Raw genomic sequence first — 27369 nt, 5'->3', positions numbered from 1 at the left:
CAATAATTCTATAAATCAAAAAAAGTCCATAATACTTTTTAAATAATGTCTAATGTTAATGAAGCATAAACTATTTCTTGGTAGATATTTATACATATCTTTACCATTTTCGGTCACTACAGTATTTTATATTAAATTAGTACAAATGAATCTGTTATTTTTGTCCTTAAATAATTCAGATTTCTAAAATGATTACATAAAAAATTCATACTAGATATGCAGAGAAAATAGTCCCTAGAATGTTTTACAAGTTGACAGCTGTCAATAGAATACTTTTCACTATTATTTAGTGTCAACTGCAAGACGCTGTGTTAAAAGTAAACAAATAAATTATTAAAATCACGTCAAAGTCTAATTAAGCGTTAATAGAATAATGAAAATTTATTGAAATGGCTCAAACTAACACAACTGGGACATCATCTAGGCGTCAGCACCCAAGAGATCATGATGCCGCCTCCATTACTTCTTCCAGAATTGCCGATATTTCCGAATGGGAAGCTAATGAGGTACATTTTATTTCAAACTATTTAATTCTATATGATTTAATAAAACTACAAATCTATAAATTAATTTGTTCTGTTACCTTAATTGATCTACAAGGTGTATGTAAATTTTTACTGTGGGTTGGTATAAATTATATGAAATTATTTATTGTCTAATAGGCACTACGACAAAGAGAGCTTGAAGAAGCTAAAGGTAGAGCCGCACAAATGGAAAAAACCATGAGATGGTGGTCTGATTGCACCGCAAATTGGAGAGAAAAATGGAGTAAAGTTCGCAATGAACGAAATAAAGCAAGAGAAGAATGTAAACAAATGCGTGCAAAACTAGAAGCAGTATTAAAAGAAACAAATAGCTGCAAAAGAGATAAAGAAGAATTGGAAAAACAAAATGATCAGCTCAAAAAAGAAATTGAAAAAGTCCATATTTTATTATTGAAACATGCAGGTCAATTCGATTCTCAGATCCTTGAAGCTTTGAGTGATGATCCACTTAAAGATTTTGTGTTTAGTAACAATTCACCCATGAAAGAGAGAGAAAACGGCGTCACTTCATCACAATCAAATCCGGAATGTGATAGTACAGTTGAACAAAATTTAGATAGTTCAGTTTTTGAAGAATATATTTTACAAGGAGCTGTACCTAGATATAAAGAACTTAATAAGAAATTAAATTCCGTCGAACCAGAAGCTCCTAACGGAATAGAAAAACTTTCCAATGATTATGAAGAAGATTATATTTTACAAAAATTATCCATGCTGCAATTGAGGTTGGAAGAAGCTACAAAAACTTTACAGATAGAAAGAGAGTGAGTAAAATCATGTTATATCATATTTTTTTATAATTAATTGATTTTTGAATAATTTTGAATGAATTTGAATAAATAATGAAACAAATAGTAACAAAATGAACAGGTAAATAACAATACTATGGATCGTTTGATTATTTGAAATTTCATTCTAAATTAATTTTATTAAACTAGAAGAATTGACAATAGGAGATACTCGATATAATTATAATATAACCCTTGTATACAAAGACTAGAAGATTTAGTTGAAAAATTTTTTCACCAAACTATCTTTTTCCGTTAGAACCAATGATTTCAACTCATTCAATTTTTGAATAAAATTTGCTGCCCCATGAAATCTGCTGCCACTAAGTTACAGCCCACTTAGCCTACTAGTAAATCCACCACTGTACATGTACTTTATTTTCTATTCTTTGATTAGTTTTTTCATGTGTTTTTGTAGAGAAAAATCTCATCTACATAAAAGTATTGAGCGGCTTCATTGCGAACTACAGGAAGCAAAAGACAAATGTGATGAAATTAGAGAAGCCAAACAAGATACAATGCGAGAAATTTTATTACTCCAAGATCAGCATCAAAAAGAATTGCAATTAATTAAAGCTGATTTACAAGATGAGGCAAGCTCCAGGGAGGGAATGGATAAAAGACTGAATGATTTGAGAGCAGAGGTGAATAAAGATATTATGATTAATTTTAAAGACACATTGTTAATTGATTTTTATTTTATAGTTGGAACGGTTGCAAGCAGAAAATGCTGCAGAATGGGGTAAAAGAGAAAGATTAGAAACAGAAAAACTAGCAATAGAAAGAGATAATAAGAAACTTCGGAGTGAATTAAGGGACATGCAAGAAAGATTAGAACGAAAAGGACGGCCTATCACTAATTCTGATGTTGAAATTAGACACTTACAACAAGAATTACTAGATAAAAACAAAGTATGTCAGGCTAAATCAAATTATTTACTTATTCACCTAAACATCTTTTTTTTATTTAGGAAATAACCGAATTGAAACATTCCCAAATCAAATTGAAAAAGATGGTTCAAGATAAGATGACTGAGCTAGCTCATGCTGTTCGAAGAGCTGAACAATACGAGAATGAAGTTAAAAAACTTCGAACTAGAGTAGAAGAACTGAAAAGAGATTTAGCAGTAGCCGAAGATGAATTAGACAGTGCCACGAATAATATTAGGAAAATCCAAAGAACTAATGATGAATTACAAGAACAAGTGGATAATTTTCAATTACAGCTTCAACATCTTCATTCAAGGTTAGTATTAATTTTAAGTATTAAGATGTTTTAACCACTTATTAAGTATAGAATGATATAAATTTAGTCATCTACAGTTGCTTCTAGAAATTTTGGTGATGGTTTAGGAAAAACTCACTTTTGCAATGAATTGTACGGGAGGTACTAGTTAAACCATATCGATCACTCCACAGGTTCCTGACCTATCCTTTGAAGTTTATTAACTTAATGTAAATTGGTTCTCAAAAAATGTCACAACTTTCAATATTTTGAAATTAATTTGTGAAAAAACTCACTTTGTCAATTATTAGTACAATTCATAAGCTTTTATCAATCAACAAACTTATTTATTTCATTTGTTAACAATGGTTTAGGTATAGGGAAAGTGTCCCTAATTGGGGATTCACTCTGTGATGTTATTACTGGTTATAGGTACTAATTAAAAACTTATGGGTCACTTCACATGTTTTTGTACTAGTTTGTTTGAAATAAAATTTATTTCAGAAACAGATAATCTGCTTTTTTCAATATTTTGTTAATGTTAATAGTACAAGTCAAATGTACCCTTAAATTTTTTTTGATAAAATCATGTACATTGAAACCAGTGTGAAATAAAGTTGATAAGTAAGCACTACTGGGAAATGTGAGTTCAGGAATTGAACATTATTTTCATGAGACATTTCTGACCAAGCTAACAAAAATAATATCAGTAAATAATTAACATTTGGGATTAGGATATTTATTAAAAATACCTTATGGTAGATTTTTAAAATGTATGTAGCTATATATATGGGATTTATTTTATTAATGCTTGGTAGAATACTAATACTTTCCTGTACTGATTTTGTAGTATGGAAAAGGAAGATGGTGGTGAGGAAATGGCTCAATACGATGAAAATGATTGTGTAAGTATTAGGGTTTTATCAAATTTTATAAAAAAAAAAATAAATTTTGTGTTTTAATTTTGACTTTAACTTCATTCAAGTTGATTTCAATATTCCAAACTATATTTGTTCGGCTCATTAAAAAGATAAATTCTAGTTTTTGATAGTGAAAGTTATTTCCATATAATAAAATGTTAATATTTTAAAACCGCATTGAATTAAACAGAATTTGAAAAATTATTTCTTAGATCTTTTGATATGTTTATGCTTCTAAATGATCTTGGTTGTAGGTCTCTTCTGATTCTTTTATAATTTTTTAAAAACAGATGAAAAAAATTTTGTATTTTAATTTCCAACATAATGATTCAATTTAACAATATGCAACAAACCAATTTATTCGGTTCTCCTGTCATCCATGGCAAACGCTCTTGCGAAAATTGTCCATACCAAGGTTATCCAGAAGGTCCGGTTCAAGCTCAAGCAGATTTGGATATAAGCACCTCATAATCATGTTGTTATATTATCGTAATCATGTTGTTAAATTGAATCACTTTGTATGAAATTGAAGTACAAAGAAATTTAAAAAATTTTAAATCAGAAGAAATCTAAACCCAAGAACATTTAGAGGTAAAAACATTCTTTTATAATTTAATAATTAACATCAAACATTTTATATATTTTTTCAAATTTCTCATTTCTTAGATTTTTTTCATATAACTTTTAATTACAATGGCTTTTTTGAATAGAAATTAATTGTGATTGATTGCAACCTTAAATTGATAAGATTTATCAACAAATTATTCTATAACTTGAAAACTATTTTTATGTCTTGTGAAAGTTTAATTTTATTTTTAATATCTAGTTGCATGGCTGTAGTTTTTCTTATGTCAAGTAAAGGATGGAAACCATCAAGCTTTCTAATCTTATCATGCTTAATTAAGTTGCATGAAAATATTATACATGAAGGTGAGTAAGTAGTTTGCAGAAATATCTAATAAGGAATTTATTATGAATAATTTTTTTTAACAAATTTATTAAATAACAAACAGAATTAGTAATTCCAAAAATTATTTTTATGGCTTTTATGATGTTTGGATAATATTTTTACAGTAAGAAGTTCCCACCAATAAATAAATAGACCTTTCTAGAAATTAGTTCGAAAGAAGCAATGTACATAAACTGCTTGCTGTAAAAACGGAGATCAAACAAATTTGGGTATTTCATCGAAGGCGGTGCCTTTGCCGAATTTTAGAATTCTACTATATCCAAACAGGACTGGCTCCAGGGCGGAAATGACTTCATAACAGTATTATAGAGTTGCCTTCTATTTTATAAAACTATATTTGTATGTTGGACAAATGAACTTTTGTGAATATTTGTATCTATTTATTGGACATTGACATGCAAACTCAAAAAATAATTTCTATAGATTTTTTTCGCTGAGTAGATGAGAATTATATGTATTTATATATAAAATATACATAATATTTTTAGATATGTCTATTAAATAATGAATATTAACATGTAATGTATAGAGGAAAGTATTCGGTAACTCAGGAATAACATTTTATAAAACGGAAACTAAATTTGTTATCATCATCAAAGAATTGATATTTAATATCAATCCCGCTGATTGGTTACTGTTTTATTTAATTACCTGTTGGATATTCATAATTTGTAATTTGGTTTTATTCCTTTTAGGTTACGTAACTGCAGTTCATCCAGTTTGTTGACTCATCGAAGTACGAATTTAGAAGGTAGCGACGATGACATTCATGAGTTTTTGTAGGATATTCCGAATTCAAACTATTATATTAAACTATTGAGCAACAAGATTTGTACAATGTTCATTTAAGTTATTTATTATTTTTTTTATCCTATATAAATATGGAAAATAATTATGTAAATTTGAAAATATATATTTTATTTTCTATAAAATGTTATTCTCATCCCATTTTACAAACTTGAGATCTGATACTACCCGAAAACATTAATTATGTCGTCACTCATCATATTTTCCCATAAGAAGAAGCTGACAGTGCATATCCCATAGTTAGTTTCTCCTAAATCAACATTTGAACTCCCAAAATAAACCAAATTTTCTCTTTATGGGAAAGTGGACGCGCGAGACTCAACAGACGTCATAAAAACAGAGTAATCTCAATCTGCTCAAACAGCAGAGCTGCCATTCAAACCGAAACGGTATATCATAGGCTTGTGCTAGAATGTAAGAAAGTCCTACAGTAACACGTGGCTGATGGTCCTTTATTTGGGTACCCGGTGACTCCGATAATCGAGACGAAGAAGACTCGCTGGGCCATATCCCATTCATAGTTTGGCCAAAAGTGTTTGTATCACGTCCTTCAACGGTTTGCTTGCAAGGAAGGCTCGGCAAAAACAACTGACTTGTAACAAGATCGTTGATCACGTTTTATCAAATATATAATGAGGAACTAACGTTTTGGAGGATAAGGCATCCCCCAAACTTACTGAAAAGACTAGGCTTAGCTACATATAGACAAACTGGAAACTACAGAGGGGTATCCATGCTACAAATAGGAAAACTGGAGTGGTTAAAATCCAACATTTCTAAGGGGTCAATAGGCTGCAATGAAAAATTTTTAGAAATAATGAAAGAATACAATGATTACTCTATAAATTTCAATGATTGTTTACTAGACAAAGAGATCCATAAGGAAGATTGCTCGAAGAATTGGACCTAACCTCACTCCAATGATCCTTCTGTGACTGTGGAGACTTGAACCACATGTTTCTTGATTGCACGATTAAATCATCTCCAAACGACGAATTACTTTAAGAACTATTTAAGCATAATCAGTGGAGCTTTTTGTTAAATACTTGATACGAAACGGCATAACACTCTAAGTGGACAGTAGGCGTTTATGCAACTTTTCAAAGTTGACTTTTTGCTATTTCCAAAAAAAATCCTTTCTTTATCCTACTCTCCTGGTGTAATCCTCCGTATAATGTCTTGAATACACCACAGGACATGAAGGGTCTATATCTGCTACCCTTTGTAGTCACCTATTCCTATTTTGAAGGACATGAAGCAGATCCTGGCTGTATGTCGTTAGACAAAAGGCCAATAGAGAAGAAGAAGAAGCACTCGATTGTTGCGCAACAAAATAAGGAAATAAATATGAAATGAGGTTTGATGCAAAGGATAAATAAGGAAATTTGAAAAAAAAAACGTTATTAATATTATTCGTGTATGTACATTTGATTGTTACAGTAACTTAATCTAGATATAAATAGATTCTAGCAGCCCATAATTGTGCCGTCGGGATTTGTCTTAGCTTTAGGAAAACATAATTTTCGACCGGCGTTAAATATACATTGATTTGTGAAAATTCCACAACTGGAAGATTGACTATAATAAACGCTTGGAGTTTTCTTTCCAGTATCCAAATTCTTAGAACCCGTTTCTGATTTGGAAACTGATATGAAATTTGGTAAAATTTTTCCACTTTTCAGTTGGTAGCTGACTGGGGAATATGCGGGTTGATATGTGTAACCGCTACCGTAACTGTACTGACCGTTCGTTGAATGAGTATTTGATGTGACTGCGTAGAAAGGCTTTTTATAAATGATTTTCCCAGTTCCCGGAGAGAGAGTGGCACTTTGAGCTTGCGAATGTTTACCTATGGCGTATGTATTTGGACCGTTTGCAATTGATTTCAATGTGCCTCTGAATCCCAAAGGTATTTTGTATCCAGGATAACCCGGAACGGTTTCTCCTGGTTGGATGATTGTATCTGCGCTTGGAATGACTCCCTTGCTTTGGTGTACGGTAAGATCTAGGTCTTCTAAGGGATCCAATACAATGTGCTGTCTTTGGTTGAGATCTGATTGCGTTATTATACTTCTAGTCTTCGGTTTCTCGGTTTCGTCGTCGTAATCTTCATAATAATCATCATCCTCATCTTTGTAATCCTTGTTATTTGTTTGTTTATGCGACGATTTTTTCGTGGATATTGGTTTCATTGTTGTAGTTTCTATTTCGATCGGTGTCACAGCTGTTTTGTTATTTTCATGTTTTTTCGATGTAACGACTTGTTCGGTCTGTTTCTGAGAGAGTTTTTCTTTAGCTATATTAAAATCTATTTCTATAGGATTGAAAGGTCCCGATCTTGTGTAATTTTTCCCGAAACCAGTCCCACCAGTAGCGGCTTGCGCAGCGCCACTGTATTTGACTCCATATCTAAATTTCCCTTGAACTTGAGATTGAGACATTCCTGAAAATGTTCCACTCCGGGCACCAGCCACTCCGCCGCCTCTAAAAGGTTCAGTGTCGTCCGACTCCTGTTCTTCGTATGGTATAAAACCAATTTGAGCTTGAGAAGATGTGCTTCCCGGTCCATTCGATTGGGCGTCAGCTAGACCTCCTTTTTCAGAAGCTAATACTTGAGATTGCGTTCCGTGGTTCATTCCACCACTCTGAGCACTTGAACTAGTTTGTCCTGTTTCAAGTGATAGACTTACTTGTGACTGAGATTGTCCTAAACCACCTTTTCCCTGCGCAGTACTTTGAGCGCCCTCTTTACTTCCAGAAACTTGTGTTTGAGCTCCTCTCTTACCATCATCAGATCCTGCCGATGCGCTAAATGATCCAGATCCCGAATAAGTTCCTGACACCTGAGATTGTGCAGTTCCCCCTCCGAATGTACCTTGTGCTTGGGCTTGTGCGGTAGTTCCATTATCAGTTTGTTGAACAGAAGTTTGAACCTGCGAGTCCGAATCATCTATCGGATTAGATATTTGTCCTCCAACAGCTCCATTTGAGGTACCCAGTAAACCCGGAATATTTTGACCAATTCCTCCTGCCTCTCCAACCTGTCCTATACTTCCACTCTGACTTGGCCAAACCCCTTGATTGGTTCTTCCATTTTGTATGGGCACTTGCTCTTGATAAGGTCTGTTGCGAGATTGATCATATCCTACTTGTCCAGGCCAACCTCCACCTTGAGTAGATCCCTGTCCTTGTACAGGAATACTGGATTGTCCAGGTCCTCCAGCTTGCGTTCTACCTTCCATCTGACCAGGCCAGCCCCCACCTCGAGTAACTTCATATTGTCCTGGCCTCCCCATTTGTCCTGGCCCACTCCCAATTTGATCAGATGTTCCACCCCGTCCAGTAGCCCCAGTTTGATCAGGTCCTCTAACTTGACCTGTACCTCCGGTCGAACCCGGCCAAACTCCAACAGAACCAGCTCCTGGCTGCATATAATTGGGCCAACCACCAACTGGACTAGGCCCTCCACGTTGTCCTGTTGGAGTTGGTCCAATACTTTGACTTGTATCTACAATCTGACCGGGCCAGCTTCCCGCTTGGCCAGTTCCCCCTACACCAGGTCCTCCTACTCTACCAGGCCAATCACCAACTTGTCCAGTTTCTCCAGCTTGTCCTACTTGACCCTGAATTGGAATTTGCGCAGTACCTCCAATTTCACTCGGCCAATATCCGGTTTGGCTTGTACCTCCGGTTTGTTGAGGACTTGTAATTTGACCAAGTCCTGTATCCTGATCTGGACGACTATTCATTTGTTCGGGCCAGCCTCCGACCCGATCAGTCCAACTTCCAACTTGACCAGGGATAATTTGTCCATTAACTCCAGGCCAATTCACGTTCTGACTAGGTTCGACAACGTGTCCCGTGCTTGGCCAACCTGGGTACTGTCCATTAGCTCCTGGATACTGGCTGGTACCTCCAACTTGCCTTGTATTTTCGCTAGGTGCACCAAACTGCCCCGTACCAGACCAACCTTGTGAAGGTGTTTCGGTGCGTCCAGACCACACATTAGTTTGCCCAACTGGAGGTCCACGTGGTCCGTATGATTCGTATTGTCCAGAGAATTGACCTGAAAATCTTCCATAATTCCGTTGATTACTTTGGTAGTCACCGGCTAATTTTCCACCAAAAGAACCTCTGTTCGTTGGGATTTGACCTGTAATTTGTCCTGGTAAACTAGTTTGACTTGGCCATCCAACTTGTTGTGGTAATCTACTTGTTTGTACACTAATAGGTTGTTGTTCCTGCCATGAACCTGTTAGTACAGGATAAGTACCTTGTCCTGTATTTTGTACAGGACCCTGTGGTATTTGACTTTGTCCAGGCCAGTTTTCTGATTGACCGGGGCTACGCATTTGAGTAGGTAAGTTACCTGTTTGACCTGGTCTTTGAATTTGTCCAGGCCAATTTCCTACTTGTCCAGGTGGTTGAATTTGTCCAGGCCAACCTCCTACTTGTCCCGCTGATTGAATTTGTCCAGGCCACTGAGTAATTGGTCTTTGATTTTGCTCAGGCCATCCCCCAGTTTGAATAACATCGCCCAATGGTTCTTGAACGTTGGAATTTGGTTGCTGTTGCCCCGTCCAACCTCCTCTGTGGTCTGTAGGAGTGATTCCTCCTGTTTGCCCGGGCCAACTTGTTACTTGATTTGAAGCTTGGCTTGGTTGTTTTGACCATCCTTCTGTCTGACCTGGTCTACCACCTAGGCTTTGATCGAACTTAGATAATCCTGCCGTTGGTCCAGTACTACTAATTTGGGGCGTGGAAATTTGTTCTGATCCGGGTGTAGACCATTGTCCCGTTTGAGTAGATCCTTGAGTTCGATCTGGACTAGAAACTTGTCCAGTTGTTTCAACATGACCTGAACTAGGAATTTGTCCAGATATTGGTATTTGACCAGGAAAATTGACACCAGAATTATCTGGTTTCTGATTAATTGGTTCAGGGTACTGCCTAGATGGATAACCTGATATTTTAAGCGCCTGTTCTTGATCTTTACCATAGCAGTCACCACAATCAAAAGGAAGACTTTGACTTTGAGCTTGTCCCATTCCGTTATTTCCACCTGGGGATAAAAAGTTTTTATCAATTTTAATTAAATGTTTATAGGAAAAATATACTTACTAACAACAGCTTTAGACCCTTCCAATGATGTTTCAGCTTCCGCTTTTCCAGGTTGATCCGATTTTCCAAAATTAAGATACTGTGATTGCGTTTGACCTCTAACACGTCCTTGGAAATAATGACTTGTAGCTCTTTTCGCTCTAGATTTTTCTATATAATTTGGTATATCATTTAGAATATCTTGATTTCCGTCTGCTCTGTTTTTTATAAGATACGTTGGGAATCCTCTACAAAATTCGGTGATTCTGTCACCAGCCAAACGCCATATCTAAAAAAAAAACATCTCTAATTGAGTTTCTTCTAATTTGATGTTTTTTAAATAATAATAGGTGTTTGAAATATGTAAAATTCACCTGACGTTTCGACAATAGTTCGTTGTCCAGGAAATCTTTTGATATGCTCCCTCTTCTTCCGCTGGAATTCCATTTGCTGATAACACTTTCGCTTCCCGTTAATATTTCCAAAATGCATTTCGACTCTATAAGATCTTTGTATGCGACTGCATGCTAAAAACACAACGTTATAGTACAACACTGAAGATGATAAATTAATTATCGAAACGCGCGCAAAAAAACTGTCAAATGATGGTGTTTGATGTGAAAAAATTAACAAGAAATCGAAATTTATCTTATACAAAACTTCACCAGTTGTCAACATTTTGTTGTAATGGTTATTTGTTTCCATATTTGGCGATTTTAATGGTATTCCTTCAAATTTCATTCACACTTACCGTTTGATAGTCGTACAATAATCTAGATTTGTTTGACGTTTCGGCTGTTGATCCATTTTGTTTCACGATTGTATTCTGCAACAAAAGGAATTTATAACAAACTAAACAAGAAATTAATCAGTTTGTTACATAATTATAATCGAATTCCAGCACAAGCAGCCGAGGAATACAAATTATTAGGGTGTGTGTAGGGTTGTCAGGTCGTCAAACCTAATAGCCGGACAGACCAGTCAATTTGGCCGGACTTTTGGTTAGAAAGACCGAACAATCTACATTATTGACGATTTTATATCAGTATAAATAGATACGAGGAAAAAATTGTATGAAAAATCAATTTTTTTTATTATTTTCATACATCTTGGTAAATTCTAGTGGAATAATGAAAAAAATCGAATATATGCTTTCTAATACAGTGTTTTCAAGGAACTACCGCCATCTTTAGGTCGGTACTGCTCTTATTTTTCCAAACCGAAAACATGGAAAAGATATTTGTCAAAAACGTTATGACACAAGATTCTACATTTGTCGTATCACTTTCATCTACCACTGTATCATTTAAAAACATTTGTCGACGAGACTCCTTTTATGTTTTACCATTTATTTTCTATGGGATATTGAATTACTCAACAAAATAATTCGATATACGTTTTATAGCTAATTATATTTTTATCTAATTTGAACGACTTTTTCATTCATGGTATACAATTGTGTACATAGTTTGATGATTGTAAAATAGAACGCGACTGTATCATTGAACCGTCAACTAGTCGTAAAAACATCATGTAGATATCCGATAAGACATTTTTTGTACTGAATTCGAAAAAGCGGTTACAATAATAATAATAATAAATATATGCGTTTCTTGTATCGATATTATTCTTTGATGCAAAAATCTATCGTTTTAGACCCAATCAGCACTCCGATTTTTCACCGCGCGAATTTTAATCTCGCGATTTATATTCCGTCATCGGAGTGACTTCTAAGGCCCAGTCCGCACAGCGATTTTTCACCGAGCGAATTTTAATCTCGCGATTTTAATTCCGTCATCGGAGTGACTCCTAAGGCCCAGTCCGCACTGCGATTTTTCACCGAGCGAATTTTAATCTCGCAATTAATATTCCGGCATCGGAGTGACTTCTAATAGGCACTACGAATAAAATCGCTGTGCTGACTGGGCCTTAGAAGTCCCTCCGATGACGGAATGTAAATTGCGAGATTAAAATTCGCTCGGTGAAAAATCGCAGTGTGGACTGGGCCTTAGAAGTCACTTTGGTAATTTACGGTCCAACAGATATATCAAAGCGGTGTTGTTAACTAGATAAATAGAAAAGAAAAACCCCATTGTGAGGCTAGGTTAAACGCAATACAAAAAATATGAAAAATAATCCGCACACAACACGAAAGAAAAAATTGGTGATCGGAGAGTAATTGAAGCATAATCAAACTACGAAAAATATAAAAAAGAAAGAATAGAAGACGAAAGTTAAGCTAAGAAACTTAAGAAACCTAAATTATCCTTTAGGACGTTAGAAAAATAAGTAATAATAATAATAAGAAATCGCTGATAAACATATTATAACGAACGAAGATGATATAAAAAAGTGGGGATCTTTTACAAGTGAAGGATATAAACGAGACAACTGAAGGACGAGTAGGAATAGCAAAAACCTAGATGATATGTGTACAAAATAAATACAATAAGTAACTAAGGTTAAGAAAAGCACCGGTGATTGACCAAATGACGACAGACATGGTAAAAGCAGCGGCGTAAATAACGAAGGCATTAATGACACAGGAGAAGCGTCGGAAGATTTGAAAATTTGTATAATTATACCAATATATGAGAAGAACCTGCAACAATTATAAAGGAATGATACTCTTGAGTACAGTCAATAATATAAATACGAGAATAATAGAAAAGAAGCGAACTAGAGAAAATTTACAAGGATTTAGAGAAAACAGGAGAACAACAGATGCAAAGCTCATACTTAGACAAATAACCATAAACAAAAAAACAAAAATACAGAGATTTACCGATAGATTGATTGTTGTGTTGAGAAAAAACGAGAACATTTGTTGGATAAAATATTCCTTCACGACAACGGACTTGATCGTTCATCCGCTACTACTTTGCCGAACTGCGTTGGTTGAAGACCAGAACTATATTGGAATAGTTGAATTAGAGTTTATCAGATTTTCTCTAATAAATTGAAAGTAAAAAAGATCTGTACTACGTCAATAACCGGGTCTTTGGTAAATAAAAACTTTCCAGCAACTCCTCAATCTACTTACTCATCTGAGTCATCCTGAGTTTTTCTATTTTGCCTAAATGCAGTAGAAAAATCCGTAAAATAACTAATAGTCCGAGAGCCGGCTGTATAAAAATCCTTTAGATCAGATACATGAATCATTTTTAGGGTATGAACTATAAAGCCATAGGTCCAGAAGCTGCTTGATTTTGCCCGCATACAAAATTATGAAGTCACTTCCGGTTTTTATTTATTTATTTTATTTATGTCGAACGAAAGTTTCTGATGAGTAGAATAGAAATATCAAGGATCTACAAGCTCCATTTATTCTCTACTCTAACGTATCTGATCCGTAGGTCTTCTATACAGCCGGCTCTCCGACTATAAAGACGAAGAGACACACTTATGATTTACTGACAAGTTATGATGTCGAAATTTGAAAAAAAACATTGCACCTGACCGTTTATCTGCTATTTTGCCGAACTGCTCTGATTAAAAAATTAGAATTGTAGGGGAACAGTTGATTTTGAGGTTATATCAGATTTTCTCCGATGAACTGGAGATGTGCACGATATCATTAACCGAGTCTTTGTCTAATAGCCTCTTTACTCATCTGACGTGGTCATTCTGACATTTCCTATTCCCTAAATTGAAAATCCATCTGAACGGATGTTATTTGAGGACATTAAAGAAATCAATCGGTTGTTATTGACCATTTGAAAACTATCCAAGTACCAGCAATATTACGACGAAAGAAAAAACCGTCTCCATCTAATCGAGAGAATTTTTTTTGAAAATAATAATAATCATAACCTATATTGACAATATTTATGTATATATACACTTACGAATAAACACGAGGTATCTTATATATATTCATTTATAAATTACAAAATTTGCTAGATTAGAATAAATTTATAAAATTAAATAAAAATATAATCGGAGTTTATCGTTAAATGAAAATAAATTAAACATATTTACCTCAAGAATTAGTTGATGATAGAGAGGAATATTGAAAAAAGTCACTAAAATCGCACAAAAATACTTCATAATCATTATAGTGTAGCGACCGCGTTAGCGGTCTATCAACAAATGTGTTGAATCTATTCCTGTTTACGAATGACCCTTGACATGGTGTCCCCTGTAGAAGATATCAAAGTGTTAACATACTTGGATTATTTTATTTTGTTTATGTTGGATTTTATTATATAAAAACGAATTTATTTCGAAATGCCTTGCAAGTATGTCGATATGATGATATTTCAATTTTTCTTCAACTTTTCATTGCTTTAAATTTTTTTCTACAGTAAGGTCCCATTGAAATTGTTTAGTATGTAATTACGAGGTTCATCAGAAACGTTTTCGACTTCAACCTGAATATTTCAGCAGCTTAGTTTTTGTTTGACAATGAACAATTTCTACGGCGCCCCTTAACTGATATTCAAATCAAGACGAGAAAAGGCAAAAAATATAATGAAATATCCATATTTTCACATAACCATTTATTAAAAAAATGATAAAATTGGACTTTTCTAGTCTTTCTATAGGCGAACTTTTTATCAAGTAATCAAATTCGAAGTTTTCAGCCATTTCATTTTAGATTTACAAAGTTCAATATTCTAAAAGAACGTTTTTCCAATGTAATTGAAAAGGGAAATGGAAATTTGCGATTCGGTACCTTTTAAAATTGATTTTGAGAGTCGTACTCCCGTCCTTCCTGCCCAACTCTTTTTTCGAAAGTTTTCCTATATAGTAGGATATACAAATTAAAATGAACTGTATGCAGTGCAGTGATTGGACGCTGTCTTCCGTTGTTCACGAATTTTTCGCAAAGTTTTGGGAATTTTCGCTCAAATATCTGCCATTGAATGAATGGCCATTAAATATTTGTTTTTGAAAGCGATACTCTTGTGCAAATGAACGAGGAATTAGACACTGTATACGGAGACTCTGCTCCTTAATTTGGGATCGTAAAATTTTCGGCAGCTGAAATCAAACGTGGCCGCTTGGCCGTCGACGAGCCTTCAGGACGGCCAAAAATTGAAACAACCAGCGAAATTATCGAAACAGTTCATTCATTAGTTCAAAGGTTAGATCATACCTGGACGCAGTGTATAGACTTTCAAGAATACAACGTTCCTAAGTATAATTTCATAACTTGTTATCATTATCTCTGCCTGGATCATTAGGATAATGAAATCTTTGGATTCGATTATCGAAAATTTTTCTCACTTTCACTGATGACAATAAACTAATTTCATAAATTCTTATTAATATCATTCCACGGTTCATCAAGTGAGTTTTTGAACACTATTTTCATCCATTTTAAACAATGGAATAAATCTAAAATACCGCAGGGTTGTTAGGGTCCATTGAAAATATGAAAATTTTCTAATTTTGTCCAATTCTTTTTATAAAATTATTTAATTTTGGTTAAGTGCAGTGGTAGCATAAAATAGTGTGTTCAGCAAGAGATTTTTGAAATTACATATTTAGGTTGTATTAAAACAAAATTTGTCAAAAAGATATATTGTATAAAAGTACACAAATCTACAAAATACGTTTCTGAGATTAAATCTACAACATGAAACACCATAAGATCAAAAATAGGAATGAATACAAATATAATCAGACATGATAACGCCCAAAAATCTAATCTAATAATACATTTTTCACACATATAAACTTCTTAAAATTAATATTGCAACATTCGGCCTCAAACTAGAAATAAATTAGCAAAATTAAAATAATCATCACTTGGTGATTTCAACTAAAAAATAATGACTAGGCATTTTATATCATTAGCCGATACAAATAAAAGATCGTTCAAATTTTTTTCTATTTCTTTATGGCAATAAAAACCATAAATTGCCGGAAAATAATTTTGACCACCAGCCCGGATTACAAATAGTGAAGTAGGGAGATGAAATTCGCATTATGAAGTGTGAAAACCTGTACGGAAACATTAAAGTTACAATTTACGTAGAACATACAACAAGTAGAATCAAATCAGCAAAAATTGGAGTGGATCTGTTGACAACAAAACATTAGATCGTTTACAATAATGATGAAAAACAAACACAGCACGAAGAGGTAGACGCATGGAAAAGTTGAAAGATAATTAAGCGGCTAGAGTGTTCACAAACTTTGCTAGATGCGTAAAAACCTACATTCCGAAAAAGTCACTGTTTCGTGTGGATTATGGGACGGTGGCATCATCGGGCCGTACTTCTTCAAAACCGACGATGGCCGGAGCGTTACTGTGAATAGCGAGCGCTACCGTGTGATGATTGACGATTTTTTTTGCCCAAAATGGAAGAATTGGACATGCCTGACATGTGGTTTCAACAAGACGGTGCCACATGCCAAACGGCACGCGTAACATTCGTCGTCGGTGAACAGTTCATCTCACGTTTGGGGCCGGTCAATCGGCTGCCTAGATCGTGTGATTTAACGCCATTAGACTGTTTCTTGTGGGGACATGTTGGGGCTAATGTCTACAGGGATAAACCGGAAACGAGTGACGCACTGGAAGCCAATATTAAAGCATTTATTCGAGAAATACTGGCCGATATGTTGAAGAGAGTTTACCTTGCGCATGAGCTATCTAAAGCGGAGCCGCGGCCAACAATTGCATGAAATCATCTTCAAACATTAAATTATTAAACAAGATACACCTTCGTTAACTTATTATAATCATATCTTCATCATTTGTATTGAAAACCTTGAAATAATTGAAAAATTTGAACGACTTTCGACAACTAAACTCTAAAATTATTGTTTCAGTTATTTCTGTTCGGTTAGATGAAAAAAAAAATAAATTAATAATAAACTTAACTTTTAGTGACTTAACGCGCTTCCACTGAACCCTAAAAGTTTTTTAGTGAAAACGCTCAAAAGACTAGTTTCACTCTCGTCTACCGCTGAATATGCCCGGTACATATTTTCAACATGATTCCAGACATTTTTTCGCGTATATTTCGGTAAAAAACGATTATCGGCTAATAGTATTACGAAAAATATAAATAACTTGATCAAAATATAATATTTTTGTAGAGAATTCATCATATTATAGTGTAATTGTATTTTTTTTTAAGAAATTATAAGTAAAATTGTTTGCTAGAGCTCAAGACTCGTTACAGAGCGCTAGTTAAATTGAAAATTTATCAAGCTGATACGCTTATTGACAAATTGATTTTAAACTACAATATCCAGCCTCTTCAACCCACGCCTCTTTTATCACCAGATTTGAATCCATCAATAATTTTTCTCTAGATTTTTTTTGTGATGACGTGCAGGTATTTATTGGAAGGTGAGTTAATTAATTGCTTTAAATACAAGTTATTTAAAAGATTTCGAGAACTTCTAATGATGAATTGTCTACAAATTTAAAAAAAAATACACAAATAAATAATGTTATAATGAATATAAATAATTATAAATAAATGTCAATTTCAAAAAATTGCCACGCAATAAGGGTTTAAAATAGTAAATGAATTCATTTTCCTCGAGGTTATTCAAAAGAAAACGTCCTGGAACAGATCAAACTTGGAATACATTTTTTTAATAAAATCATTCGTCTGAAGTTTCAATATCCTATTTTCTAGAAATTGAAGTTTATTCTCTCTTTTTATTTGACATTTTTATTACTAATTATTTGTTGAAGAAAGACATGAATGATTTTATATAAAAACTGATCTATTTCAGAAATTCGCAGAATAGTTTGCGCATTTTTTTATAAATTTTTTTTGGATTATATTGCTCAGGTTTTCCAAACTAAGAAACTATCTCAATATTTCACATTAAAACTATTGAAATAATGTTAAAGTAAAAAATTAAGTACAGCTGCCAAAAAGGGCAAAATAACAAAAGTAGCACCACTTAAAACAGCTCTAACTATGTACATATTTTAAATATTGGCACATAAAATTCACGGTAGAATTTTCAAAATTATAATCATAAAAAAACATTAGTGAGTATCTAACATTAGGTTACCGGTTTTTCTAAATTCTTTCGTTCAATGAGGGCTAGTGCTATTAGATTAATCGTTTCAATTTCCTCTTTATGAGTACATGTTAACTCGTTCCCATATATCGTTTTTGTAATTTGATTGATTTTGAAAGGAATTATCGTAAAGAGGAGGATATCATCTCGTCCAGCAGCCATTAGAGTTCTGAGGATCGATAAGAAACAAATAAGTTCCTGGCCTAATATACAGAAGTTGAGTCAGACAAAGATATTCTTGGGAGTCTTCAACCAAAGGATATTTAATGAATGTATCTGCTGCATTAGAGGCAATCCACAATGAGAAAATTCCAAAAATACATCAATACTCGGCAACATAACAAAACTATAGCTATAAGAAGCTCTAGGCATATGACTAGGCACTATGAGTGATATTTTGGTTACAGGAAGATCTGTACGAAATGAGTTTTCTCATGAGCACATTTTAAAGCTGATAAAATAATTTTGTGCCTAGTTATTCAACTGCAAACGATATTTGAGTGATTCGAAACCATAAATTTTGCTCCGAAGTGGATTAGGTTGCAGAAATTGGTCAAAAAGGTATCTTTACACTGCCTCGCCTTCACAGCTCGAAAGAGCATTTCAAAAAGTAAAGAAACTAAGTAACAGAATTGGTACATGCCTAATTAATGTGTGGGAAACGATTTACATTCAGCTCATGTATAAAATAAAATATTGAACTACTAAATAAATAAATCTACTACTAAACTTACGTTTCTTTTCCACTATAGTTCCACTGAGTTCTCTCTGTAGTCGATTGAAATATTATTTAGGCATTACCTTGCGTTTTTAGTAGGACGTAATTTTATTATTGGGATGTGTTGGGGGAGTGCCTATGAGCAAGTTTGTGGGACTGCAACCCTTGTCTCGCGGTCGTTATCTTGGAAAAATGGGTGTAAACACATTTTAAGCTATATCTCTATAACTAACCATCACACTGGATTGTTATGAATATTGATAAATACGGTCTACTTTGGAGAGCTCTAAAACCATCATGAATGCATAAAAACGAGAAAAATCGTAGTAAAAATATTCGTTGAACCACAATATACAAAATTTTTCAGAAGTCATTCTTTTGTAGAATGATAAAATAAAAATTTATATAAAGATATTGTTGAGAAATTTTTCAGGGGGTTCGATAGTTAAGGAAAGATTGCAACCACGAGAGGAGAATTTCAACCCCTTAAACTTAGAGTTAAGCTCTTAGTTCACCCTCTCGTGCATCTCAACAATAAAATTGCCTGCTCTGAGAAACGAAAGGGGTGAAATGTATTTTTTCAATGAACTAGTAGCACTTTATATGAATTGTTGATTATCTGTTTCTATATTCATCACAAATGAATTGGTATCGAACGGCCAAATAAGCAATAAAAGAGTTTGTTTATCTGTATCTCTATTCTGTACAAAATATGATGTGAAAATTGACAAGAAAAGATAGTGAAAATAATACTTGAGATGTTAAAATGTAAAAGAAACTTTTCTTAATCAATATTTGATTCAATAACTTCTTATTTGATTTCCAAAATATGCTTTTTTTGGTGAACTCCTTAACGTAGAACCTTGAACTTTAAACTTTGTTTAAAGAAATTTTTATATTGGTCACTGTCATGTCGAAACTACCTAAATAAATGTCTTAATTTAAGCCACTCACGTCTCGTATTCGGTAACCCGGTAAACAGTCACCATTTACAAATCTGACTCACACAAAATTACAATTTTATTGCAAACATATTAAAATTATCCAAAAATACAAACATTTTTGGTCGATTATAGCTAGTGTAGATATATATTTCACTGGAATATCTATGGTCCCTCAAAAACAAAAAGGAATTGAACGAAAAATTAATTTAAACAGCAATCGCTAGACCTAACGCGTAACTTGCTCTGTCACCGCTCGATCCGAAAGATTTATCTTTGTTGGATGACGCCGAAAAGTCCATTGGTTGATCTTGAAGACCTAAATTTGCCCCAAACCTTGTTGTATTCAAAATAACCGAAGGGTGCTTGATTGTAGAGTATAGGATCCGTTCCGGATTCGGAGATATTACCGTTGACCTACAATTATAATTCAGAATTTAATTCATTATCAACAAGAAAAAGAAAAATATCATTGCTTAGTTTTCGACATAACTATAAATCTCCATGCTATCAAAGTTTGGTAGGACCAATTTTCTCGCAAAGTTAATTCATTTTCCCAGGAAAATATCGATGGAATTCCAAGGATTTTTCCAAAAACCATGAGTACTTTCTATCAGTACTCCAAAAGGCTGGGATCAGAAAATCGCGGATAATCAATGGTCCGATCCCTCCGGTACTAATACAAAATATAATCCGACTGATAATTAATTAAATCTTTCTGATATCTTTCCATCAAAGTGACATTATAAACTGAGTTTTGAAAGGTTATCAAAGACGTAGCAATCAAAATCTACTCGTATTTATTTGTAATAAAACTTTACCTGTATAACATCGGTGAACGTATAATATTATCAGTCCCTTTGATAACGGAATCGGAAATTCTTTGCGTTAGAGAAACTATTACGGGCGTTGGGGAAGCAGCAACATTTTTATCTGGTGTAGCTTCTCTCGAATTGTGTCGAACTCCATTAACCCTCATACAAGATGATTCTTCGTGTTTGTAAAGGTAGGATTTTAGAGCGAAGGCTTTACCGCATCGTCCGCAAATGTGAGGTTTGGTATTGGAATGAGTTTGGATGTGAGCCCTTAGATTAGATTTGTCTGCGAACGCCTTGTTGCAAATAGTACATTTAAACGGCTTCTCACCTGAAAACAAAAAACGTAAAATTTATTATACGAATATCTACTATTATTTTTTTTATGATATCATCATCGCCGTTGTTATTATCATCTCCATAAAATTGATTACGATTTTAAACCAAATCAAACGGTATCTATATTCACGATGGAATTTATTGGATCTAGGTAATACCTGTATGGGTTCGAATATGTCCTTGTAGTAACCAAGGTCTCGAGAAACATTTTCCACAGTACTGGCACTTACATCCTTGGTTATGAGTTCTGACGTGCATGGAAAAAGCGGGCATACTGACATAAATTTTATCACAATGTGGACACCTGCGTGCTTTTTTATCGGCCGGACTCCTATGGGTCTGTCGATGCCTCGCTAAATTACTCGAGGTGCTATATTTTTTACCGCATTCTGCACACTCGTGTTCGTGGTGGTCTGTCGAAGAAGTAGAGGAAGTTGAAGAATATGATACTGAAGGTGGTGGAGTTTCAGTAGAAACAGGACTGTCGTACTGTTGAGGTTTGGAAGAAAGATCGAATATTGTTGGGGCGGATTCTTCTTGATTCTGAAAATGAAATAAGTATACAGTGAAGTTATTCGTAATTTTCTAAAAGAAAATTATGAAAAAATCATTTCAAGGGGATCACATAATGCTAATCACATAACTTTGAAACAGATTTTTAAAATATGATGACGGAAAAAACAATAGTAAGAGTAATGTCTGAGGACTAGCAGAAAAGATTAAATTAAATAGCGTTTAAATAGGGGAGTAAAACATCTACAAATTCTTTTTTTAGATTGTTGGAAGGAAAACAATGCAAACAATGTATCCTGATATATATATATATAGAGTTCCATAAGGAAAAATTAGTGAGTAAATAGGTTTTATCTTGAGATGATACAACGGCATGATTTGATAATAACATAATTAAAACATGAGAAAAGGAAACGAGATGGTTATTGATACCTAATGCACCCTATCCGCCAGATCTAGCCCCCTCGGATTATTTTCTGTTCCCAGACTTGAAAAAATGTCTCGTTGCTTAAAGATTTTCCATCAATGAAAAGGTTATGTCGGCAGTTAATTGCTATTTTGAGCTTGACCATTATTATTGAAAAAATGTATCGAACTTATTGAACGTCGCTGGGAAAAATGTATGGAGCTAAAAGGAGATTACGCTGGAAATTGGTACAAAAAGTACAAAATTACCTTAGGTAAATGTGGTCTTGGTATTCTTGAAGATTTATCAAATAATTTATGTGTGTATACATAGGATGGTGATTCATCTTCGGCACCAGAAGGGGGATTGAGTCTTCTTTGTTCGAGTATCTGACCAGTAGCCACCGCCACCTCGGCCAATTTCGTTAAATTGTACAATTCATCTGGACATTCTGAACTGTTTTCTGTTGAATGTATATCGGTCATCGGTTCGGCAGTACTGACATTGTGCTCTGGACTTTGTCCTAATAACAAATAGACAAATAAAAATACACACAAATTACAGAATATATGTAATCTAAGGGTCTCACTCAGTAGAAGTTTCTTCAATTATTATATCTACAATTATTATTATTTATCAAACAAGAATAAGTGAAATTCCGCCCTTTGCTCTGCTTTCATACGAAGTACTTAGATAATTAACTTTAAAGGTTTCGTTGTCTTCAATCTTTTTCCTAAGTTGGTGTAGTCGAGGAGTTGGATTGCCTCGATATTCATATGTTTCAAGAGCCGCTGTTCGTGATTCTTTGCAAATTCGGTGGATAATTGCCTTAATGTGTCTATATCTAGGTCCCGATGAAGATCGTTATTTCAACTATGCTCCTTAGCACTTTATTTTGAAATCTTTGGATTATTTGGGTATTTCTTTCGCTGGCGTATCCCCATAGTTGAATCCCGGTTTCAGGATTTCTTCATATACAAGTATTTTACTAAAAATTGATAGAGTGGATTGACTTTCCACTAACCAATACATTTTCTTGTATCTAATACCTAGTTTTTATCATTTCTTTTTTATGTGAGGTTTCCAGCGGAACTAGTGTTAGATATTATACTGTATGGGACCAGTTTATCATCTATTTTTACTTATACACATTGCTCCTTTGATCTGGAATACAGTATTTCAAAGAGAGAGGAAATAGTGATCCGCTGACCGGTTTAGATCTTTTTGGATCTCTTCAGAGCTTTCTAATACCCTCTTTCTTGAAACACAGTATCAGCCAGTGCTCCTGTTTGATTTGTTTTGTTATGATATGGAAGATTAAAGATTTTACATGTGCTAAAGTGATTTCCAAAACTATTGAGGCCCAATTTGTAATAAATAGGGCTACATGTTATTTTGTTTGAGGAACGCAGAGCAGATTCGTGGAATTAGCGATGATTATAGTTATATGTTTATTGTAGATAATAATAAATTCTATTTGAAAATTATAAGGTCATGGAGAATGGAAAACTCTCTATATTTCATAGTAAGAAAATTCAGGACGTCAATGGCTTCCTAATACATTGCGTCGGTAACGAATATGGAGGATTGCATATAGTGGTATCGGCAAATTGCCAAAATCGCAACAAGTAGTTATTTTCGCGTACCGACGATTTTATGAACCGAATGTATTCGAATTGCCGAAATTTCCGACAAGTAGTTGTGCTCTAAATCTCAAAACTTGGCAGACATTGTTCGTGCTTCCTTATAATCTACATGTGGTCGATAAATGTGCCAAATTTCTAGCGTGAATAAACAATTTTCCACAAGATGTCTAAGAAATTGGTCATTCTACGAAGAATAATCATTAGTACGAAATTAAACACTTTTACTGACCAGAATAGTTCGGGCAATAAATTGTTCATTGATCGCGGTTGAATATTTTTGGAATTAATTTTACAAAATTTTATTTCAATTCAATTCCCACTTGAGACGTAGTTCAATCCCAACATTTGAAGTTATTCAAAAACATGTTATAATCGCCATTAATCTCTTCGGAATAGCTACAAGTAAAGGAATAAGCAAAGCAATTGGATTTTTCAATGTGTAGGGATTTAATTAGGGATCTAGTGCTGGAATAGAGAAAATGCGACACCAGGAAATTTCAACTTCTGCGCTAAAATTTTGAATGAAAAACGAGCAATGTACTAAATAATTTAGAGCTCAGCATGAAACATGTAGACAAGATTTTAACAAAATGCAGTGAAAAAAATTAATTACAAGTGATAAAAATAAGCTCGGTCGCTCTTAATGAAAAAAATCAATATTGTTACAAAAGTAGATTACAGAGTGTGCAAAAAGAATTTAGCAAATTTGTGTTTTGAAAATGAGAAAGTTTTTTCTCGAATATTTTAACACATAAAAATTAAAATCCCATGATTTTGAAAATACAGTGGTAGAAAATGGTTGGTACTAAATAAAAAGTACATCAGTGCCCTGTATACTATTTGAAAGGCAAGTTCTGGTACTGATAGAGGTACAATGATAAACCTGTAGGTGGAAACTAAAATTGATGACAAGAAATGAAAAGATTCAAGCTCATATGAATTATTTGTATCGCTAATCTATTGGATATTACAATTAGTACATCATATATTGTAAATAATTGTAAGGGATGCTACCTCGAGATTGCACAATAAAATTTTCAATGATACAATTTTTTTATAGGATTTTCCGTGACTACTTTTGACGTTTTACGATCGAAATGTCAACATACTGTAACGCATTCGCCAAAATTCGAATAATACTTTGGTGGATGCTCTTACACTTATATAAAATGGTGAATGTTAGAGTGTTTGTTTCTTTTCATGACAGACAAGTTCTTTTTTATGTCAGTTGCATTAACTTATGAGTTGGAAATAAGAAAAAGTATTTTCAATTTTGTTTTAATTTTAAATCGAAAATCAAAGGTGGTTTTTATATGAACAATGCAGAGTGCGATTTCTAGATCTTATGTGGGTTTAGTAGGAAAAAAGTTGTAGATTCTAAAACAATTTCCTCACTAAATTGGTTAATTTGGTACGTCAAAATGACGTTGGAGGCCGAACTTAGATATTTGTATGATAGAGGGTGGTAAACTAAAACAATTATAGCTTAGAATAGATTATAGATATTTGCAGAAAACTATACCTAGCTGAGGAGCCCGGGCCACTACATTTAGTTCAAGTTGTTAGTTACTACGCCGTGAACTATTTCAAATAAGAAAAAATTCAATATTATAAAAATATATGGTTAAATATTTTAATAGAAACTATTGGGACATTTGTTATTGTTAAAAATACGATGTTAATTTGAACAAAAATTTTTGTACCACAAGTTTTTGAGGAATTTAATTTATTATTTTAAACATTTTATTTCTGTGTAATATGTTCAACATAAGGAAACAAAAACTAATCATTTATTCGTTTTATTGATCGCCCAAAAACGTTCTTTTGATTATTTTTGAATTATTAAAAGTCATTGTCAATCCACGAGGTCTCATAATTAAGTAACGAGACTAATGCTGTAACTATTATCCAATATATAATAATTCCGTATTTCTCACACTATATGGCGCATGTTTCGAGTACCAAATTCACGTCCTCAGAGACTGAAGTTAAATTGTTTACATTCAGTCTCTGAAGACGATAACTTGGTTATCGAAACGCGCGTCAGACAGTGTAATCGTGAGCGTTGGTGTAGTGGCAATGTTCACAAGTTAATATTAAATAACCTGATAATACTGTTGATTGAGGTTGATGAAATTGAAGGTTTCATAGAAAATATTTGAAATATTTTTGATTTTTCATTTGTAAAAGATTGATCCAAGTCAAAATACGTTGAAGTAATTTCAATCCCAATATAGAGAATACTTTACAAAGTAAAAGTTAGTGAAACAATGAATTTTATGGAAACTTATGCTGATCCACTGCTTAATTTTTTCTTTTTGGCGCAGATTCACATCCGATTTGGTTCATTTACTTGAGACAATCATTAGGGGACGTCATTTTCTCGTTGTTTAAACAATTACTAAAAAAGTAACGGGCCAAAATATGAGTCCCATAAAAGTTTTTTTGTTTTTGAATATAAGAATTGTTTATTTGAAAAAATATCTATTTTTAGAATGATATACAATATATATGACCGCCAATTTTCGATAAGAATATAGTTTGCCATTCATAATTGAACTAAAAATTAAAGTTTTCGGAAAATAATCACATTTATCAGATTTTTAATGGAAAATTCATATTCCTACCTTTTTGTACATCTTCTTCATAATTATACCTCCGATGACTCATCAGAAAAGCTCGCGGCATCTTTAGAAGATAATCACACCTGGATTCGAATTTTCCAAAAGTTCAAATTTACACACCAAACTTACAAAAAGTACCTCACGCTAGGACAACAGGTAGTCCTCAATTTTGACAATTGTTGTTTGTCATTTGACACGCGCACACTTGACGTGACGACGCTTTTGGGTGTTTGCGATGGTGGTTAAGGACTTACTGGTTTTCAGTGAACTAAGTAGCTGTTCTATATTTACTTATGTTGACGCGTGCCAAGTTTCAGGTAGTAGGGGAGGGATACGCTGAGAGTCTGAAAAGCTCTCCCGGCTGCAGGAGCGTTTCCCAACCGACCCGATGCGACTTTGGCACGAGCTGGCGTAATTTTATTACAGCGTTGCGGGAGTTTGAGGTTAATTGATTTATTTTAATTATAAAAACGATTATCCAGAAAAAAGTACCCGCGAAAGAAGTACATTTTAAGATAACCTATCAACATATATTTTTAAACATTATTTTTTCACTCACAAATACAAATACCAAAGCCTTGAACATTAAATAGCAAGATTTATTAGATTTTCCATCATTTTGAATCTTCGTTGGTTTCAAATTGAAAATAAAAGTTCGATGTGGCATATAGAGGTTGTAGTGAAAGATTTTGTATGTAAATTTCGTACCTTATTAAAGTTTTTATATAAATGTACACTATAAGCAAATCATGATGTATTTGTAATGCAATAATAGCAACTGATTTTAACAAAAAATTCAAACATATCTTCCCTGTACGTCACTTTCCGTCATGTAGAATCAGTTTTATTATTTTGTTTTAATAAATTAATTGTTCAATAGTATAAATTTCAATATCGAATTCTATTTTCAACATATTTCTAATAACCAACGGCGTATAAATCAAATGAAGATTTCCCGAAAAATATTTTTCAAGTGAGTTTATATACCATCTAAAAATATACATATTT

The 27369-nt window shown here is 33.6% G+C and overlaps 3 protein-coding genes across 5 annotated transcripts; 1 reads left to right on the top strand and 2 right to left on the bottom strand.

Annotated features, from left to right (window-relative positions):
- Nucleotides 1-248: 248 nt before the first annotated feature.
- Nucleotides 249-5380, top strand: LOC130445042 (coiled-coil domain-containing protein 102A). 3 transcript variants are annotated; one of them, XR_008910017.1, is made up of 8 exons: nucleotides 250-506; nucleotides 663-1309; nucleotides 1752-1977; nucleotides 2039-2245; nucleotides 2305-2579; nucleotides 3409-3463; nucleotides 4305-4408; nucleotides 5144-5282. XR_008910017.1 is itself a non-coding variant. In XM_056780525.1 (7 exons), exons 1-7 carry the CDS (start codon nucleotides 390-392, stop codon nucleotides 5150-5152), a joined length of 1536 nt encoding a protein of 511 aa, XP_056636503.1. In that variant the 5' UTR covers nucleotides 249-389; the 3' UTR covers nucleotides 5153-5380. The 3 variants fall into 3 exon arrangements, 2 of the variants coding, with proteins under 2 accessions (XP_056636503.1, XP_056636502.1); XM_056780525.1 differs by lacking the exon at nucleotides 4305-4408 and having other exon boundaries at nucleotides 249-506; nucleotides 5144-5380; XM_056780524.1 differs by lacking the exons at nucleotides 3409-3463; nucleotides 4305-4408 and having other exon boundaries at nucleotides 249-506; nucleotides 5144-5380.
- Nucleotides 5381-6658: 1278 nt separating this feature from the next.
- On the bottom strand, nucleotides 6659-14454 carry LOC130445104 (hornerin). Its single transcript, XM_056780615.1, has 5 exons — nucleotides 14337-14454; nucleotides 11107-11181; nucleotides 10730-10882; nucleotides 10377-10644; nucleotides 6659-10317 (listed from the first exon to the last, which is right to left on the bottom strand). The coding sequence occupies exons 1-5, from the start codon at nucleotides 14409-14411 to the stop codon at nucleotides 6722-6724; spliced, it is 4167 nt and encodes a 1388-aa protein (XP_056636593.1). The 5' UTR covers nucleotides 14412-14454; the 3' UTR covers nucleotides 6659-6721.
- Nucleotides 14455-15919: 1465 nt separating this feature from the next.
- On the bottom strand, nucleotides 15920-26613 carry LOC130445204 (protein snail homolog Sna-like). The gene is made up of 5 exons (XM_056780748.1): nucleotides 26365-26613; nucleotides 22361-22614; nucleotides 21331-21715; nucleotides 20840-21164; nucleotides 15920-20435 (listed from the first exon to the last, which is right to left on the bottom strand). The coding sequence occupies exons 1-5, from the start codon at nucleotides 26423-26425 to the stop codon at nucleotides 20228-20230; spliced, it is 1233 nt and encodes a 410-aa protein (XP_056636726.1). The 5' UTR covers nucleotides 26426-26613; the 3' UTR covers nucleotides 15920-20227.
- Nucleotides 26614-27369: the final 756 nt, after the last annotated feature.

The sequence above is a fragment of the Diorhabda sublineata genome, chromosome 6, assembly GCF_026230105.1.
Source record: "Diorhabda sublineata isolate icDioSubl1.1 chromosome 6, icDioSubl1.1, whole genome shotgun sequence".
NCBI classification, from domain to species: domain Eukaryota; kingdom Metazoa; phylum Arthropoda; class Insecta; order Coleoptera; family Chrysomelidae; genus Diorhabda; species Diorhabda sublineata.
This window is presented reverse-complemented; position numbering and strand designations above follow the sequence as displayed.

What these genes read in the sequence shown, in the direction of transcription:
- LOC130445204 (XM_056780748.1), bottom strand. Translation starts at nt 26,425, where the DNA reads ATGCCGCGAGCTTTTCTGATGAGTCATCGGAGGTATAATTATGAAGAA. An exon ending in TGAAGAAGATGTACAAAAAG is followed by an intron (nt 22,615 to 26,364) that starts GTAGGAATATGA and finishes ATTTGTTATTAG; the next exon opens with GACAAAGTCCAGAGCACAAT. An exon ending in ACATATTCGAACCCATACAG is followed by an intron (nt 21,165 to 21,330) that starts GTATTACCTAGA and finishes TTTTGTTTTCAG; the next exon opens with GTGAGAAGCCGTTTAAATGT.
- LOC130445042 (XM_056780524.1), top strand. Translation starts at nt 390, where the DNA reads ATGGCTCAAACTAACACAACTGGGACATCATCTAGGCGTCAGCACCCA. An exon ending in AATTACTAGATAAAAACAAA is followed by an intron (nt 2,246 to 2,304) that starts GTATGTCAGGCT and finishes TTTTTTATTTAG; the next exon opens with GAAATAACCGAATTGAAACA. An exon ending in CTTCAACATCTTCATTCAAG is followed by an intron (nt 2,580 to 5,143) that starts GTTAGTATTAAT and finishes TATTCCTTTTAG; the next exon opens with GTTACGTAACTGCAGTTCAT.
- LOC130445104 (XM_056780615.1), bottom strand. Translation starts at nt 14,411, where the DNA reads ATGATTATGAAGTATTTTTGTGCGATTTTAGTGACTTTTTTCAATATT. An exon ending in ATCATCAACTAATTCTTGAG is followed by an intron (nt 11,182 to 14,336) that starts GTAAATATGTTT and finishes CTTTTGTTGCAG; the next exon opens with AATACAATCGTGAAACAAAA. An exon ending in AACTATTGTCGAAACGTCAG is followed by an intron (nt 10,645 to 10,729) that starts GTGAATTTTACA and finishes TTTTTTTTTTAG; the next exon opens with ATATGGCGTTTGGCTGGTGA.